Source organism: Lissotriton vulgaris, unplaced genomic scaffold (genome assembly GCF_964263255.1).
Source record: "Lissotriton vulgaris unplaced genomic scaffold, aLisVul1.2 SCAFFOLD_866, whole genome shotgun sequence".
In the NCBI taxonomy this organism is placed as follows: domain Eukaryota; kingdom Metazoa; phylum Chordata; class Amphibia; order Caudata; family Salamandridae; genus Lissotriton; species Lissotriton vulgaris.
This window is the reverse complement of record NW_028254841.1, coordinates 45491-61353: the sequence shown is the minus strand read 5'-3', so window position 1 is coordinate 61353 and position 15863 is coordinate 45491. Positions and strand designations below refer to the sequence as shown.

Genomic DNA, 15863 nt, shown 5'->3' with positions numbered 1-15863 from the left:
TCGGCAGAGGATAAGGGGAGAGGTCTCCGGGGAGAGCCGTCTCCAGCGATCGTACAGACAAGTAACTTCCCCCCCACAGACGGACACCACACAAGGGTAAAGTTCAACGAGACTTTATAGGCAATTCTCTAAGTACGATGGAATGGTACAAGGAGGTCTGGACTCAGGGGTCCCCTCGATTCTGGTCTCTGGTTTGGGAAAAAGGGTAGCGGGACAGTCTTGTTACCAAAAAGGTGGAAATAGCTCTCAATCCTCGAGCTCGGCGTTCTAGATGATCGGGCCGCGGCGGAGCCAGCAGGTCCCGAGATGGACGGAGGAAACGACGGTCCGCGGCGGAGCCAGCAGGTCCCGATGAGATGTTGGTTGCAAACTGTCAGCGGCCACGCCAGCAGGTCCCGACGACGATGAAGGATCGGAAGGTTACGAAGGTTGTGGCAGCGCCAGCAGGCAAGACAAAGGTGCACAAGGCAGAGCTACGGCAGCGCCGGTAGTCCGTCAAGGATGAGTTCTTCTTTGCGTCTCTCGACTCCAAGATACAACTGCCCTCCTGCTCTGGAGCTGCCCCAGTTATAGGGCTGATGTTCTTTGATGTCCGGACCCTCGCACCTGGAGGTCGGGAGGTCCGGGATGAGGGTGTCCCGACACCCAGCAGGGGGGTGGAGCCAGCGCCCGGGGAGGCGATGGCCGGGCGGCACTTGGCGGGGGAGAGCCATCGACACCTCTTTCTCCCATTGACTTGCCAAGTAGCCCGCTCACCTCCTGGGTGGATGGTGGTGCCGGGATGTCTGAGGCCTGGCTAGGCCCAGGGTTGAGGTCGATCGGGGGCCAGGCGGCCTCGTGGTGGAGTGTCCAAGATGGCGTCCCGGATGGGCGCGCGGGCCAGCAGTGGATCGGGCCCACGAGGTCGATATGTTCGAAGGCAGGGGTCCCTGAGGGGACGGGGGACGTGCAATGGTGGTGTGTGGTACTTGCGTGACCGGGCTCGGGCCTGGTCGGGCCGGGGGAGAGCGGCCCTTCATGTGGCCTGTCCAACATGCGTCCCCCCCAGCTGAAGGCGGGGAGAGTTACCCATCCTCTTGGGGACTCTCCTCGTCGAGGCGGAAAAACCGGGACAGGCCATCCGCGTTGGTGTGATCTGGCCCAGGCCGGTGTTCAACAGTGAAGTTCATCCCTTGTAGGGAGATGGACCAACGTAGTAACTTCGGGTTTTCCCCCCGCATCTGCATCAGCCACTGCAGGGGTCGGTGGTCGGTCTGCACCCGAAAGTGTGTGCCAAAGAGGTAGGGCCGGAGCTTCTTGAGGGCCCATACCACAGCGAAGGCCTCCCTCTCTATGGTGCTCCATCGTTGTTCTCGTGGTAGGAGTCGTCTGCTGATGAAGGCCACTGGCTGATCCAGGCCTTCGGTGTTCACTTGAGACAGGACTGCCCCAATGCCATGGTCGGAGGCATCCGTCTGGACGACGAACTCCCTGCTGTAGTCGGGGGCCTGGAGCACAGGGGCGGAACACATGGCGGCTTTCAATTGTTCGAATGCTGTTTGACAATCTGCGGTCCAGTTGACTTTCTTGGGTTGATTTTTGGACGTGAGTTCTGTGAGGGGCCCCACTATAGTACCATAGTCTTTCACAAACCTTCGGTAATAGCCCGTGAGGCCCAGGAAGGCTCGTACCTCGGTCTGGGTGATGGGGGGCTGCCAGGACTGGCGGCAATTTTGAGCTGCAGAGGGGTCACCAGGCCGCTTCCCACCTGGTGTCCGAGGTAGGTTACAGACCCTTGACCAATTTGACATTTGCTGGCCTTGATCGTGAGGCCAGCTCGCTGAAGGGCTTGTAGCACTGCTTGGAGGTGGTGGAGGTGCTCGGGCCAATGGTGGCTGTATACAGCGATGTCGTCTAGGTAGGCGGCGCTGAACCCTTCGAGCCCCGCCAGGACCTGATTGACGAGCCGCTGAAATGTTGCGGGAGCATTCTTCATGCCGAAGGGCATGACCTTGAAATGGTAATGGCCATCAGGGGTGGAAAAGGCAGAACGTTCTTGGGCCCGGGGTGTGAGGCCGATTTGCCAGTAGCCCGCCGTCAGGTCGAAAAAACTGAGGTAGCGGGCAGCTCCCATGCGGTCAATTAGTTCATCTGCCCGGGGGATGGGGTGTGCGTCTGTTCGGGTGACCGCATTCAAGCCCCGGTAGTCAACGCAGAACCGGAGTTCCGGTGTGGTGCCTGGGGCGGCCGCTTTGGGGACCAGTACTACAGGGCTGGCCCAGGGGCTGTCTGAGGGCTCGATGACCCAGAGCGTGAGCATTTTTGCTACCTCTTCCTGGACGCAGGCCCGTACCCGATCTGGCACGCGGTAGGCCCGGTGGCGGATAGGGGGGCTGTCCCCCGTGTCCACATCGTGCACACACCAGGAAGTGACACCTGGGGTGAGGGAGAACAGGCTGGCGAACTGTGATAGGAGGACTCGACACTCCTGGCGTTGCTCTCGGGTGAGGGCCTCTGAGAGTCGGACCCCATCCACGGAGCCGTCTTTCTCCCGAGTCCGTAGGAGGTCAGGGAGGGGCTCAGAGTCTTCTTCAGCCCCATTGTCTGTGGCCATCAGGAGGCTGAGTTCGGAACGCACAAAGTGGGGCTTCAGTCTGTTAGCGTGGAGGACCCGGAGGGGGTTCCGGGAAGATTCCATGTCGATGAGATAGGTGGCAGGACCCTTGCGCTCGACTACTTTGAAGGGCCCCGTTCACTTGTCTTGCAGGGCGCAGGGTTCGGTGGGGGACATCACCCATACCTGCTGCCCAGGTTCAAATTCGATGGAGGAGGCATTCCGGTCATACCACTTTTTCATGTCCTCTTGACTGGCCTCTAGGTTGGCTTTTGCCAGCTCTCTGAACCGCCGGGTCTGGTTGCGGAGGGTTAGGAGGTACCGGAAGACATCTGGTGGGTTCTTGAGAGGGGGCATCTCCCAGCCTTCCTTGACTAGGCTGAGCGGCCCCCGTACTGGGTGTCCATACAGCAGTTCAAACGGGCTGAAGCCCAGGGACTTCTGGGGGACCTCTCGATATGCGAAGAGGAGGCACGGCAGCAGCACATCCCACTGGCGACGGAGGGGCTCTTCCAACCCCCCGATCATCCCTTTGAGCGTGCGGTTGAACCGCTCAACGAGTCCGTTTCCTTGAGGGTGATAGGGGGTCGTGAATCAGTAGGTAACCCCGCACTGTTGCCAGAGGGACTTCATATATTTAGAAATAAAGTTCGTGCCTCTGTCGCTGACGACTTCTCGGGGGAAGCCCACACGGGAGAAGATCCCCATTAGAGCCCGGCCGACTACCGGGGCTGTCACAGTTCGCAGGGGGACAGCCTCGGGGTAGCGGGTGGCGTGGTCCACTAGCACCAGGATGAATCGATGGCCTTGTTTTGTACGCGGGTCCAGGGGCCCCACGATGTCGATCCCGACCCTCTCGAACGGGGTGGTGACCACGGGAAAAGGTTGCAGGGGGGCTTTTAGTTTGCGGCCGCTCTTTCCACTGGCTTGGCACGTGGGGCAAGATCGGCAATGCTGGTGTACATCGTTCCTCATTTTGGGCCAGAAGAAGTGGGTCACCAGACGACTGTAGGTTTTATCTTGACCCAGGTGTCCCGCCAGGGGGACGTCGTGGGCCAGGTTTAGCAGAAAGTCTCTAAAACGGAGGGGCACCACTAGTACTCGGCTGGCCCCCAGCTCCGCGATTCTTTGCTCACTGTACAGCAGATCATTGTCCCAGTAGATCCAGTGTGTTCCGGAGGTATCCCCTGCGCTTTGGGCGAGTGCTTGCTGGCGGAGTCCCTCGAGGGAGGGACAGGTCTTCTGTTCTTGGCGAAATTGTTCTTGCGTGGGCCCCCCCTCTTGAGGCCACTGGTCGAGGTTAGCGAGGTTTGGAGGTTGAGCTGGTTCTGGGAGGACGTCACGGTCGGTGGTTTCGGCCGGGGCGACCGGAGGCGGCGGCGCCGGCCATTCGGGTTCCTCTGGGCGGGGGTTGGCACGGGCGGCCATGGACCGGGTGGTGACACACGCCCAGTCCGGGACGCCTAACATCCCCAGGTGTTCTCTTCGTTCTACGGCTGCCCACGGAGAGCTTTCAAGGTCATTCCCCAGGAGGCAGTCTACGGGGGCATCGTCTCGGACCGTTACCTTCAACATGCCGGTGACCCCTCCCCATTCGAAGGGGACGCAGGCCATCCGGCACAGACTTTCCGAGTTATCGGCGGAACGTACAGGGCAGAGAATGTTTGGTAGATACTGTTCTGGGGTCACCAGGTGACAGCGGACGGCTGTTACACTGGCCCCGGTGTCACGAAGGGCTTCGGCCCGGCGTCCATTGATGCTCACCCATTGGCTGTACTTCTGGGTGTTAGCGGGTAGGGGGACCCGCGGGACCATGTCTTTCCCCCCTAAGCAGGCTAGAGCCATGGCGACTGGCTCCCATTCTTGATGTTCCTGTTCATATTCCTCTTGTTCCTCTGAGATCTGTTCCTCCCCCAGAGCAGCAGCGGCGGCTACTTGGCGGGGTCTTGGGCTCTGGTACTGGGGGCAGTTTGGGTCGTTTGCATAGTGGCCGACTCGTTGGCATCGATGGCACGTAACATTGGCTCGGTACCCCGGTCGCGCCGGGGTGCTGCCCCGGTTGGCCGGGGGGGTGGTGCTGGTAGCGGGGGCGACCGGGGCGTTGTCTCTTCCTCGTCCTTGGCCCCCTCCTCCTCCTCCTCGGGGACGGTGCTGACCATTGTTGTTCCGGTTCTGTTCGTAGGACCCATTCCGGCCCACTCTGGTGATTTCCCACCGGTCAGCTTCGGCTGCGAGCTGCCGGGGATCCGTTAACTTGCTGTCGAGGAGGTGCTGGCGGAGTTCAATGAAGCAATTGTTCGACAGGTGCTCCCATACCATAAGATTGAACAGTTGTTCGTAGGTTGTGACCTTGCTTCCTTTGATCCAGCCCTCGAAGGCTCGGCTAAAATAGTTTACATAGTCCACCCAAGTTGTACCCGGGATGCGGGTGCAGTCTCAGAACCTCTGACGGTACATCTCGGGTGTGAGGCCATAGCGAGTGAGGAGTGCAGCTTTCATATGGTCATAGGAGGTCATCTGGTGGTCCGGGAGCTGTAGCAGGGCGTCGCGGCCCTCATTGAGGAATCTCCCCCATAGACCGGCTCCCCAATCGCTTCTATCGATCCGGTGTGCAGTCATAGCGATTTCATAGGCCTTAAACCATTGCTGGATGTCGTCCTCTCGGAAGTATTCTCGAACGACATCCTTGGGGATGTGTACCTTTTTCTCCGTTGTCCCTGGGGTGTGGGGTTGCTCGGACACCCCTACTTCTTTATTCTGCTTGCGTAGGTCGATCTCAGCTAGTTTTCGCTCGTGTTCATATGCCAGTCTCTTTTCCTCGAGCTCCCTTTGTCTCTGTTTCTCCTCTCTTTCTTCTCGGAGACGCAGGTGCTCTAAGTTGATTTTTTGTTCGGCCAACTTAAGTTCAATGTCCATTTTGAGCCGGGCCATTTCCAGCTCGTGTAGTCTGGTTTTTTCTCGTTCCTGGATCTCGTCTTGCGAGAGACCCGTTCTTCGCTCTTCAGGGGCCGTGGTGGTTTTTGCTGCGATGCTTTGATCAAAGGTTCCGGCAGCCCCGGTTTCTGCCCAAGATTCCAGGGCATGCTTAAAATCGTCTTTGGTACTTAGTCCGGTGGTAGCGATACCTAGTTCGATGCAGAATTGTTTTAGTTCACGATGGCTGTACTCGTCCAATTTCTCCATCTGGAATTTCTCGGTTGCTCCGCTTTCTTTAGTCGTCATCGTGATTTCGTCGTGGGGTAAGCTACTCTCTGTACGATTATGCGGTGATTCGGATCGCGCCGCTGGCCACCAATGTTAGACGGACCGGGAGGGTCGGCCGAGGATAAGGGGAGAGGTCTCCGGGGAGAGCCGTCTCCAGCGATCGTACAGACAAGTAACTTCCCCCCCACAGACGGACACCACACAAGGGTAAAGTTCAACGAGACTTTATAGGCAATTCTCTAAGTACGATGGAATGGTACAAGGAGGTCTGGACTCAGGGGTCCCCTCGATTCTGGTCTCTGGTTTGGGAAAAAGGGTAGCGGGACAGTCTTGTTACCAAAAAGGTGGAAATAGCTCTCAATCCTCGAGCTCGGCGTTCTAGATGATCGGGCCGCGGCGGAGCCAGCAGGTCCCGAGATGGACGGAGGAAACGACGGTCCGCGGCGGAGCCAGCAGGTCCCGATGAGATGATGGTTGCAAACGGTCCGCGGCCACGCCAGCAGGTCCCGACGACGAAGGATCGGAAGGTTACGAAGGTTGTGGCAGCGCCAGCAGGCAAGACAAAGGTGCACAAGGCAGAGCTACGGCAGCGCCGGTAGTCCGTCAAGGATGAGTTCTTCTTTGCGTCTCTCGACTCCAAGATACAACTGCCCTCCTGCTCTGGAGCTGCCCCAGTTATAGGGCTGATGTTCTTTGATGTCCGGACCCTCGCACCTGGAGGTCGGGAGGTCCGGGATGAGGGTGTCCCGACACCCAGCAGGGGGGTGGAGCCAGCGCCCGGGGAGGCGATGGCCGGGCGGCACTTGGCGGGGGAGAGCCATCGACACCTCTTTCTCCCATTGACTTGCCAAGTAGCCCGCTCACCTCCTGGGTGGATGGTGGTGCCGGGATGTCTGAGGCCTGGCTAGGCCCAGGGTTGAGGTCGATCGGGGGCCAGGCGGCCTCGTGGTGGAGTGTCCAAGATGGCGTCCCGGATGGGCGCGCGGGCCAGCAGTGGATCGGGCCCACGAGGTCGATATGTTCGAAGGCAGGGGTCCCTGAGGGGACGGGGGACGTGCAATGGTGGTGTGTGGTACTTGCGTGACCGGGCTCGGGCCTGGTCGGGCCGGGGGAGAGCGGCCCTTCATGTGGCCTGTCCAACACCCCCCTTGACCCGTGCGACCCCCCATCACCACCCACCCCGCGCAAATAATGCCAGCCGCGACTGGCACGTATCTTATGTGCAGTTGAACCCTGGCAGGCAGGATAGCATTAATGGAATTGGTTGTCCTACTAACGTTTTAGTATCCCTTCAACAACTCTCTGTATGGCTAACATGGGAAATCTTCACCTTGCCATACGATCAGGGTAACTTTCATGAACCAAATTTTACGTATTCTGCACCCCTTGGTTTGCAACACCGACAACTGAGGGAAATAGCTTGTCACCTACCTCCCCCCCCCTCCTTTAAAGCCTTGTTGTATACAAAAAATAGTACACATGATTTCTGAAACAGATACTGTCCACAGTAATGTATCAGCATCAAAAAATTACACTCAAAGAAACACAGTTAAACGTTTATCACCAAACTTCACTTCAGCATTAGTGGCTATTCCCGCCAAAGAACTTTAAGCCTATTACACAAACTTCCCCAAGAGATCCCTTAGCCAGCTACAAAACATTGCCAACGTTTTTGAATGCATCCTACTGGAAATGTTTCTCTAGGACAGACTTCGGTCAGTCTGAAAGGCCGCCTGTTCTACATTTCCACTAGAAACCCCCTCATTTTGTGGGTAACATTTCTTACCAACAGAACTCCTATAGGTTGTATTACATACCAATACAAATCCATGCACTCTAAGGTTTCAAACCTTTAGTTAATCTTGAGATAAATGGAATCTTGTGTTAGGACACTTTCAAAAACAGATCGGGCCTACCGTTTACAACTGGCAGTTTCACCTAATAGACCGCACATCATACACTAGGACTAGGTTCCTTCATAGAGTGTATCCCACTCTGCTCAGTCTGATGAGGTGGCCTAAGGAAATACGCGCAGGACTGTGGTGCTGAATTTTTTTCATCTAGCGTGGTGGTGTCCACCATAGTAACTGTCTTCAAGTACTCACTAATTTTTTATAACAAATTAGCTATCCCATTATACCAGATAACCTCCCCCCCCCCCCCCGTCCTCCCAGCCTCCCCAGGCAGTAGTGGATGCCACCCAATGCGGGTGGAAGGAAAGGGGGGGGGGGGGGGGGGGGGGGGCAGAAGAGCGGGGTGAAGAAAAAAATAAAATTGCACCTACCTTAATACCGCCGGCCACCACCTCACCATCCTCTGCAGCAGGAAGCACCCAGCCTCACAGAATCCCCTGGCCAATCAGGACGCTACCTCCCAGCAGCATTGCAATTGCTCTGAGCGCCATGGTTTGGTGCTCGGATGCGGACTAGCAGGCTGGGCATGTTCTCCACCCAGGCTGTATAATGGAGCCTGTGGAGGACATGCAAAGTGAGCATGACTGTTTGGCCGGTCTGAGACGGCCAGTCAAAGAGTCATGCACACTTAAGGTGCAGCCACCACTCCTCCCTGTGATGCCAGGAGTCCAGCCCCGCATTGCCTCAACAAACCAGGCTTCAACTGCAATAACGATATAAAATAATGGAAAGTTATCAATTTATTTTTTGTGTTGAGCTTGCAGTTGAAGCAATGGGGCGACACTCCACCGCCTTCACGGAGGAGCCGCTGCTGCAGAGTGCTTACCTGTTGGGATTTGTTAAATATATTCATGTCTGCATCAAGAATTTCATCGCTTTGGCACTGCTGCTAGCGAAATAAGTCTGCCAACCATTAGGGGTGTGGACCCAAAACGTACCCAAGACAAATTACTTGAAAATCGAATACTGCAACGAGCAGCTTAAAGATATGGAGAATCACTATCAACCTACGAGTGTCCCAGAGACATTAAGTGGCACTAAACATTTACTTTGCTGCGTCACTGACAGTGTTCCTAACTATAAACAATTAAAGAGTAACCGCTTATAAACACATTCATAGCCTAAATTGCCAGCTGTTAGATTTATGTATCGACTATTGTGGTATGATATTTGAGGTAATTCATGCTATTGACCCCTACTGTACGTGCTCAACGTCGCAGTTGCGTCACCAAGTGTGCTAGCGTAGTGCTGTAATGTATGTTTTGACATGTGAATGTTTTGCATTACAATTAATAAATTATAAAAAAAACGCTTACAGAAGCTAGTGCCGGGGCTTATAAACTCAAATACAGCATGACTGGAAATAAACTGAATAATCACCTAATGCCATTACATCCAAGCATAAGACTGGTTGCAGAAATAAAATGACAGTACCAAATAACGGTACATTGCAAACCTGGGCACATATCCTGTTTCATAAGTGTCAGGATGCAGCTCCAAGGTTGGGTATATTTGGGAGGTGAGCGAGACAGGATTTATTTTCACCAAAAATTAAAACAGTACAAACCACAAGTCCAATAAACCTACTACCCTTGGATCCCACGCATTTTAGCCACGTGTTTGGAGATATTAATTTGTTGCCTTAGTTCTGCCAACACCATTTTATACACACCGAGCACGGGGATTTGAGGCTATGCGATATTGCACCTATCCACTAGTGTCACATTTATATCTGCAAATTTTAGGTGCTAAGGACAGGAGATCCAAAACCCCTCGATCTCCCTAAGACTAAAAAGTCTCAAACAAACATAATTCTCCACAATGTCCAGCACTCTTTAACAAAGTAAGAATGATCTATTTCTGTGCAATAGTCACGACAAAATTTGATACACAGTATTAAATCACAATATTTCATTCAGTAAATCCTGGTAAATCATGAGTCTTCAGTGGACGAGTGATAAGTTCTTTATTTGTTTCAAAAAATCTGAATTCTGTCTTCATAAAAACAAAGTTGTACCCAACACCATTGTTAATGAGCGTTTCATTGGATTTGCAATGTGCTTTTATCTGAAAATTACATGTCTAATGAATTATTAATACTTTTTTTAATTGGGCTTGAAATATAGGCTTCTTTCTTTCTGTCTTTTTCTCCTCTTTGTTTATTTGAATGACAATTTTGTAGTTTCAATTTGTAGTTTGCTCTTGAAATTGTGTACCTGAACCTTCTGTTTGGTGTTACTATAATTTGTCCCTGGTTCAGGGGTATTGGACAGCCTGTCGTTAACGACGCAGCTAATTAAGTGCCACAGTGGTATTATGGGAAGAGTATTTATGTTGCATTGAATTGAGTGTAATTATGTGACATGTAATTATGTGGTACTGAGTGGTATTATGTTGAGTATTTATGTTGCATTTAGTAGAGTAAAATTATGTGGCACTGAGTGGTATTTAGAGTGTATGATGCATTGAGTGCAGTGTAATTATGTAGCATATAATTATGTGGCACTGTGATATTATGTGGAGTGTATTTATGTTGCGTAGAGTAATTATGTGGCACTGAGTGGCATTATGGGGAGTGTGGTTTTTTTCAGTAGAGTAATTGTGGCATGTAATTACGTGGCACTGAGTGGTATGTGGAGTGTATGTTGCATTGAGTGCATTGTAATTATGTTGCAAATAGTTATGTGGCACTGAGTGGTATTGTGTGGTGTGTTGCTTTTAGTAGTGTAATTATGTGGTGGGTAATTATGTGGCACTGAGTGGTATTATGTGGTGTACTTGTGTTGCATTGAGTAGAGTAAATGTGTGTAATTATGTGGCACTGAGTGGTATTTAGAGTGTATGATGCATTGAGTGCAGTGTAATTATGTAGCATATAATTGTGGCACTGATATTTGGAGTGTATTTATGTTGCATTGAATAGAGTAATTATGTGGCGTGTAATTACGTGGCACTGAGTGCTTTGTGGAGTGCATGTTGCATTGAGTGCATTGTAATTCTGTAGCAAATAGTTATGTGGCACTAAGTGGTATTGTGTGGAGTGTATGTTGCATTTAGCAGTGTAATTATGTGGTGGGTAATTATGTGTCACTGAGTGGTATGTAGAGTGTATGTTGCATTGAGTGCATTGTAATTATGGAGCAAATAGTTATGTGGCACCGAGTGGTATTGTGTGGCGTGTATTTATGTTGCATTGAGTAGTCCAATTATGTGGCGTGTAATTATGTGACACTGAGTGGTATTGTGTGGAGTGTATGTTGCATTAATTATGTGGCACTGAGTGGTATTTGGAGTGTATGTTGCATTGAGTGAAGTGTAATTATGTAGCATATAATCATGTGGAACTGTGTGGCGTTATGTGGAGTGTATTTATGTTTCATTGAGTAGAGTGCAATTATGTGGTACTGAGTGGTATGTGTGCTGTATTTGTTTCATTGAGGAGAGTAATTATGTGGTGTGTAATTATGTGGCACTGAGTGGTATTATGAGGAGTGTATTTATGTTGCATTAAATAGAGTAATTGTGACGTGTGATTATGTGGTACTGGGTGGTAATACGTGGCCTGATTTATGTTGCCTTGAGTAGAGTAATTATGTGGTGTGTAATTATGTGGTATTATGGGGAGTGTATGTTGTATTCAGTAGTGTGTAATTATGTGGCGTGCATTTATTTTGCATACAGTAGTTTAATTATGTGGTGTGTAATTATGTGGCACTGAGTGGTATTATGTGGTGTATTTGTTTAATTGAGTAGGGTAATTATGTGGCACTGCATTGTATGTGTGGTGTATTTGTTCCATTGAGTTGAATGTAATTATATGGTACTGGGTAGTATTGTGGCGTGTATTTATGTTGCATTGAGTAGAGTAATTATGCAGTGTGTAATTATGTAGTATTATGGGGAGTGTATGTTGTATTCAGTAGAGTAATTATGTGGTGTTTAACTTTCACATAGTGGTATTATGTGGAGTGTATTTATGTTGCATTGAATACAGTGTAATTGTGACGTGTGATTATGTGGTACTGACTGGTATTATGTTGTGTATTTATGTTACATGGAGTAAAGTAATTATGTGGTGTGTAATTATGTGTCACAGTGATATCTGGAGTGTATGTTGCTTGAATGCAGTGTAGTTATGTTGCATTGAGTAAATATGTGGTGTGATGTGGCACTGAGTGGTATTTTGTGGAGTGTATGTTGCATTCGGTAGGGTGTAATTATGTTGCGTGTAATTATGTGGCACTGAGTGGTATTAGGAATGTATGTTGCATTGAGTGCAATGTAATTATGTAGCATATAATTATGTGGCACTGTTATTATGTGGAGTGTATGTTGCATTGAGTAAGTATGTGGCGTGTAATTATATGGCACTGAGTGGTATGGGGAGGTCTATGTTGCATTGAATGGAGTGTAATCGGGACGTTAATTATGTGGTACTGGATGGCATTATGTGGGGTGTATTTTGTTGCATTGAGTAGGGTGTAATTATGAGGTGTGTAATTATGTGGCACTGAGTGGTAATATGGGGAGTTTATGTTGCATTGAGTGGTGTAATTATTTAGCAACTACTGTGGTATTGTGTGGAGTGTTGCATTCAGTAGAGTAATTATGTGGTGAGCAATGTGGCACTGAGTGGTATTTGGAGTGTATGTTGCATTGAGTGCAGAGTAATTATGTAGCATATAATTATGTGGCACTGAGTGGTATTTTGTGGAGTGTATGTTGCATTTAGTAGAGTGTAATTATGTGGTGTGTAATTATGTGGCACTGAGTGGTATTATATGGAGTGCATTTATGTTGGATTGAGTGGAATAATGTAGCATATAATTATGTGGTACTGAGTGGTATTATGGGGAGTGTATGTTTCTTTCAGTAGAGTAATTATGTGGTGTGTAATTATGTGGCACTGAGTGGTATTATATGGAGTGTATTTAAGTTGCATTGAGTAGAGTGCAATTATGTGGCATGTAATTATGTGGCACTGATTATTGTGTGGAGTGTATTTTGCATTCAGTAGAGTAATTATGTGGTAAGTAATTATGTGGCACTGAGTGGTATTTGGAGTGTATGTTGCATTGAGTGCAGTGTAATTATGTGGCACTGAGTGGTATTGTGTGGAGTTTGTTGCATTCAGTAGAGTAATTATGTGGTGTAATTATGTGGCACTTGGTGGTATTAGGAGTGTATGTTGCATTGAGTGTAGTGTAATTATGTAGCATATAGTTATGTGGCATTGAAAGCAGTTATGTTGCATTCAGTAGAGTAATTATGTGGTGTGTAATCAAGTGGCACTGAGTGGTATTTGGAGTGTATGTTGCATTGAGTGCGGTGTAATTATGTAGCATATTTATGTGGCACTGAGTGGTATTGTGTGGAGTGTATTTTGCGTTCAGTAGAGTAATTATGTGGCGTGTAATTATGTGGCGTGTAATTATGTGGCACTGAATATTTGGTGTATGTTGCATTGAGTGCAGTGTATTTATGTAGCATATAATTATGTGGCACTGTGGTATTATGTGGAGTGTATTTATGATGCGTAGAGTAGGTATGTGGCGTGTAATTATATGGCACTGAGTGGTATTATGTGGAGTGTATTTATGTTGGATTGAGTGGAGTGTAATTATGTGGCATGTAATGTGGTACTGAGTGGTATTATGGGGAGTGTATGTTGCTTTCAGTAGAATAATTATGTGGCATGTAATTATGTGGCACTGAGTGATATTTGGAGTGTATGTTGCATTGAGTACAGTGCAATTATGTAGCATATAATTACGAGGCACTGAGTGGTATTGTGTGGGGGGCCTCCGGCCACATACCGAGAAGAAAGGCTCTGGCAGTAAGTAATAAATCAATTTGTGCAGAAACTGTGCACAGCAACAGACAGCACCACAGAGAAGAGGTTGAATGTCTGCCATACTTTCAAGTAACCCAGAAAAACAAGATGAACAGCGACCACCATCTGTTTATGATCCTTCAGTGAACCTAATTGATATGCAAATTCCCTCACCTGTAGGCGTTGCACTTTATCAAGGTGACCACGTCCAACAGTGTGGCACTGCCAGGCTGCAGTGCAATGACAGACCTTTACGCAGAGGACTCTAGTTTCTCGGAATCTTAAACTGTATTATCCGATTGGGGCGGGGAAGCGGTGTTATTGTACATTTGTTGAAACCACTTGACACACGGGCCTGGCAGACCCAGCTGTTCTACAAAAATTTGGGAGCCGAGTTAGTACCGTATGCCACGGCATCGAAAAGAATAGCATAATAAGAGTGACAAGTGCCTTGAACCAACGCCAATCAATCCACAGTAGACACCAAGGCATGGATGCCCTGGCTCAACATTAGGATTGCTTGAATGTACACCGCTTTACTCCCGGCTCTATTTCCTACCCTGGATACTCCTAGACCCTGGGGAGGGAACTCCCAATCTTTCAATATCTTAACATTGATAAGACTGTCTAGAGGATGCACAAACTCAGAGTACTTGGAAAAACTATATTTTTGGGGCAGCACTGAAGTTGTTTGAGAGAACTAATTTTACAGATCTGAAAAAGGATTCATAACTATATACAAGCATTTTTTTTTAGATCGAGTCTATCCTAAACTAGGACGAGCAACTAGTTGCTTAGAGGATGTGCATTCTTCATGCCACCGCAGTTTATGGCCCCGAAGAGGACAAAACGGCAACATGAGATATTATGCCGGTGCGTGCCAGTATGTTAATGCCCAAGTCTACTTACACCAGACATGAAAATCTACGAAACGGGAGGGTGACACATGAGTTCAGATTAAGTGCCACAAGCCTTCAAGGAGCAGGATGCCGAAAGAATATTAACTATGCCAATGAAATACCAAACATGTTTATTTACAAGTGCTAAGCCATTCTACAGTTCACTGAATCCGATAAGCGTGTCCCAGTAGTCCATGCTTGAATAAAAGCCACGCTGCACTACAGAAAAAAGTGCAAGTAATACAGTCATACTTTCATCTCGCTGTTACGTTCCCCGTCATGAAAAGAGTTATGGTAAATGCGCACACTTCAATCGGTGATCGCTCTTCGCCCTGCTAGCACCAGGTGACATGTTGCCAGTTGTCGTTTCGAGCACATTACTCATGCTACGGAATACGTCGTGGGGGACGGAAGCCCCCTCAGCCACGCCCGTGATACGGGAGCCCACTCAACGAAGCCTCAGAACAGAAGAGCTGTGCTTACCGGACTGCGGACAGTCTGCGGGAGCCAGCCGATCCGGAGCCATGCTCTGCTACAGAGGAGACGCCTGATCCACGAGCACCGCCCCCTGCTCTTGGGAACGTGTCATAACACTGGCCTATCCCGGAGTGACAGGTCCGGAGAAAACCCTGCGTTCAGCCGTCGCGCACTAACCACGAAGTACACATGCCTGGGAGGGGGTGGGGAGGGAGGAAACGGCGCTTAGGGCATACACGAGGTTGTAGCGAAATGAAGGGTCGACCGAAAAAGCAGGGGACACAAGATCAATGTCGCGCGATAGTGGGTCACAGCAGTCTCAAGAAGGCGGTGTATTTCGGGCAAAAAGGGGGCGCGGGAAAAGCAATGTCTGAAAGAGAAAGCTATTGCGCAATGAATGGGCGGCAGGGGGTGAAGGGGTGGGGCCCGTGACGGAAGAAGAGAGCAGGCAATGGAAGACAGGACAGCTACGGAACAAGGGAGGAGCTACACAAGTTAGACCAGAATGGGAGGAGAGCGCCAACAGAGGACTGGAGGAGAGGGCACACACAGAGGATAACTGCGAGGATAGAAGGAAATACAAAAGGAGCACAGAGAGCGGGGCTCGACGATCACTAACGGGACAGGAATGGCAGATACGCTAGAGGTGGGGACAAAAAAAAGCTCCAATATACGAGAATCATCAGTAGATTAAGAAACAAGTATTTGCAATGCAATAGGTCTCACATTTACGAGAGTTTGAGCTATTGTCATTGAAAAAACAATGCCTTTTATTTAAGTGTTTTTAAAACAGATTAATAAAAGGCATTGTCATTTACAATGCCAATAAACTTGCAAATGTGAGACTTATTGCATGGCGAATGTGTTCGGCCCACGCTTGACCTCAAATTGGGGGGTGCTAATAGGATTAACAAACTAGGCACAATATGCTAGTCTTCCCAAAT

The 15863-nt window shown here is 49.6% G+C and overlaps 1 protein-coding gene across 2 annotated transcripts in view; it reads right to left on the bottom strand.

The window, feature by feature from the left end:
- The window catches only part of LOC147659395 (la-related protein 1-like), a 784977-nt gene extending 769989 nt beyond the window's left edge, over positions 1-14988 (bottom strand). The window contains exon 1 of one of the 2 annotated variants that reach the window (XM_086951772.1): positions 14926-14988. In XM_086951772.1, the coding sequence (XP_086807898.1) occupies positions 14926-14968 (43 nt within the window). In that variant the 5' untranslated portion in view covers positions 14969-14988. The remainder of the gene's footprint in view (positions 1-14925) is intronic. The other variant, XM_086951771.1, reaches the window with a different exon arrangement.
- Positions 14989-15863: the final 875 nt, after the last annotated feature.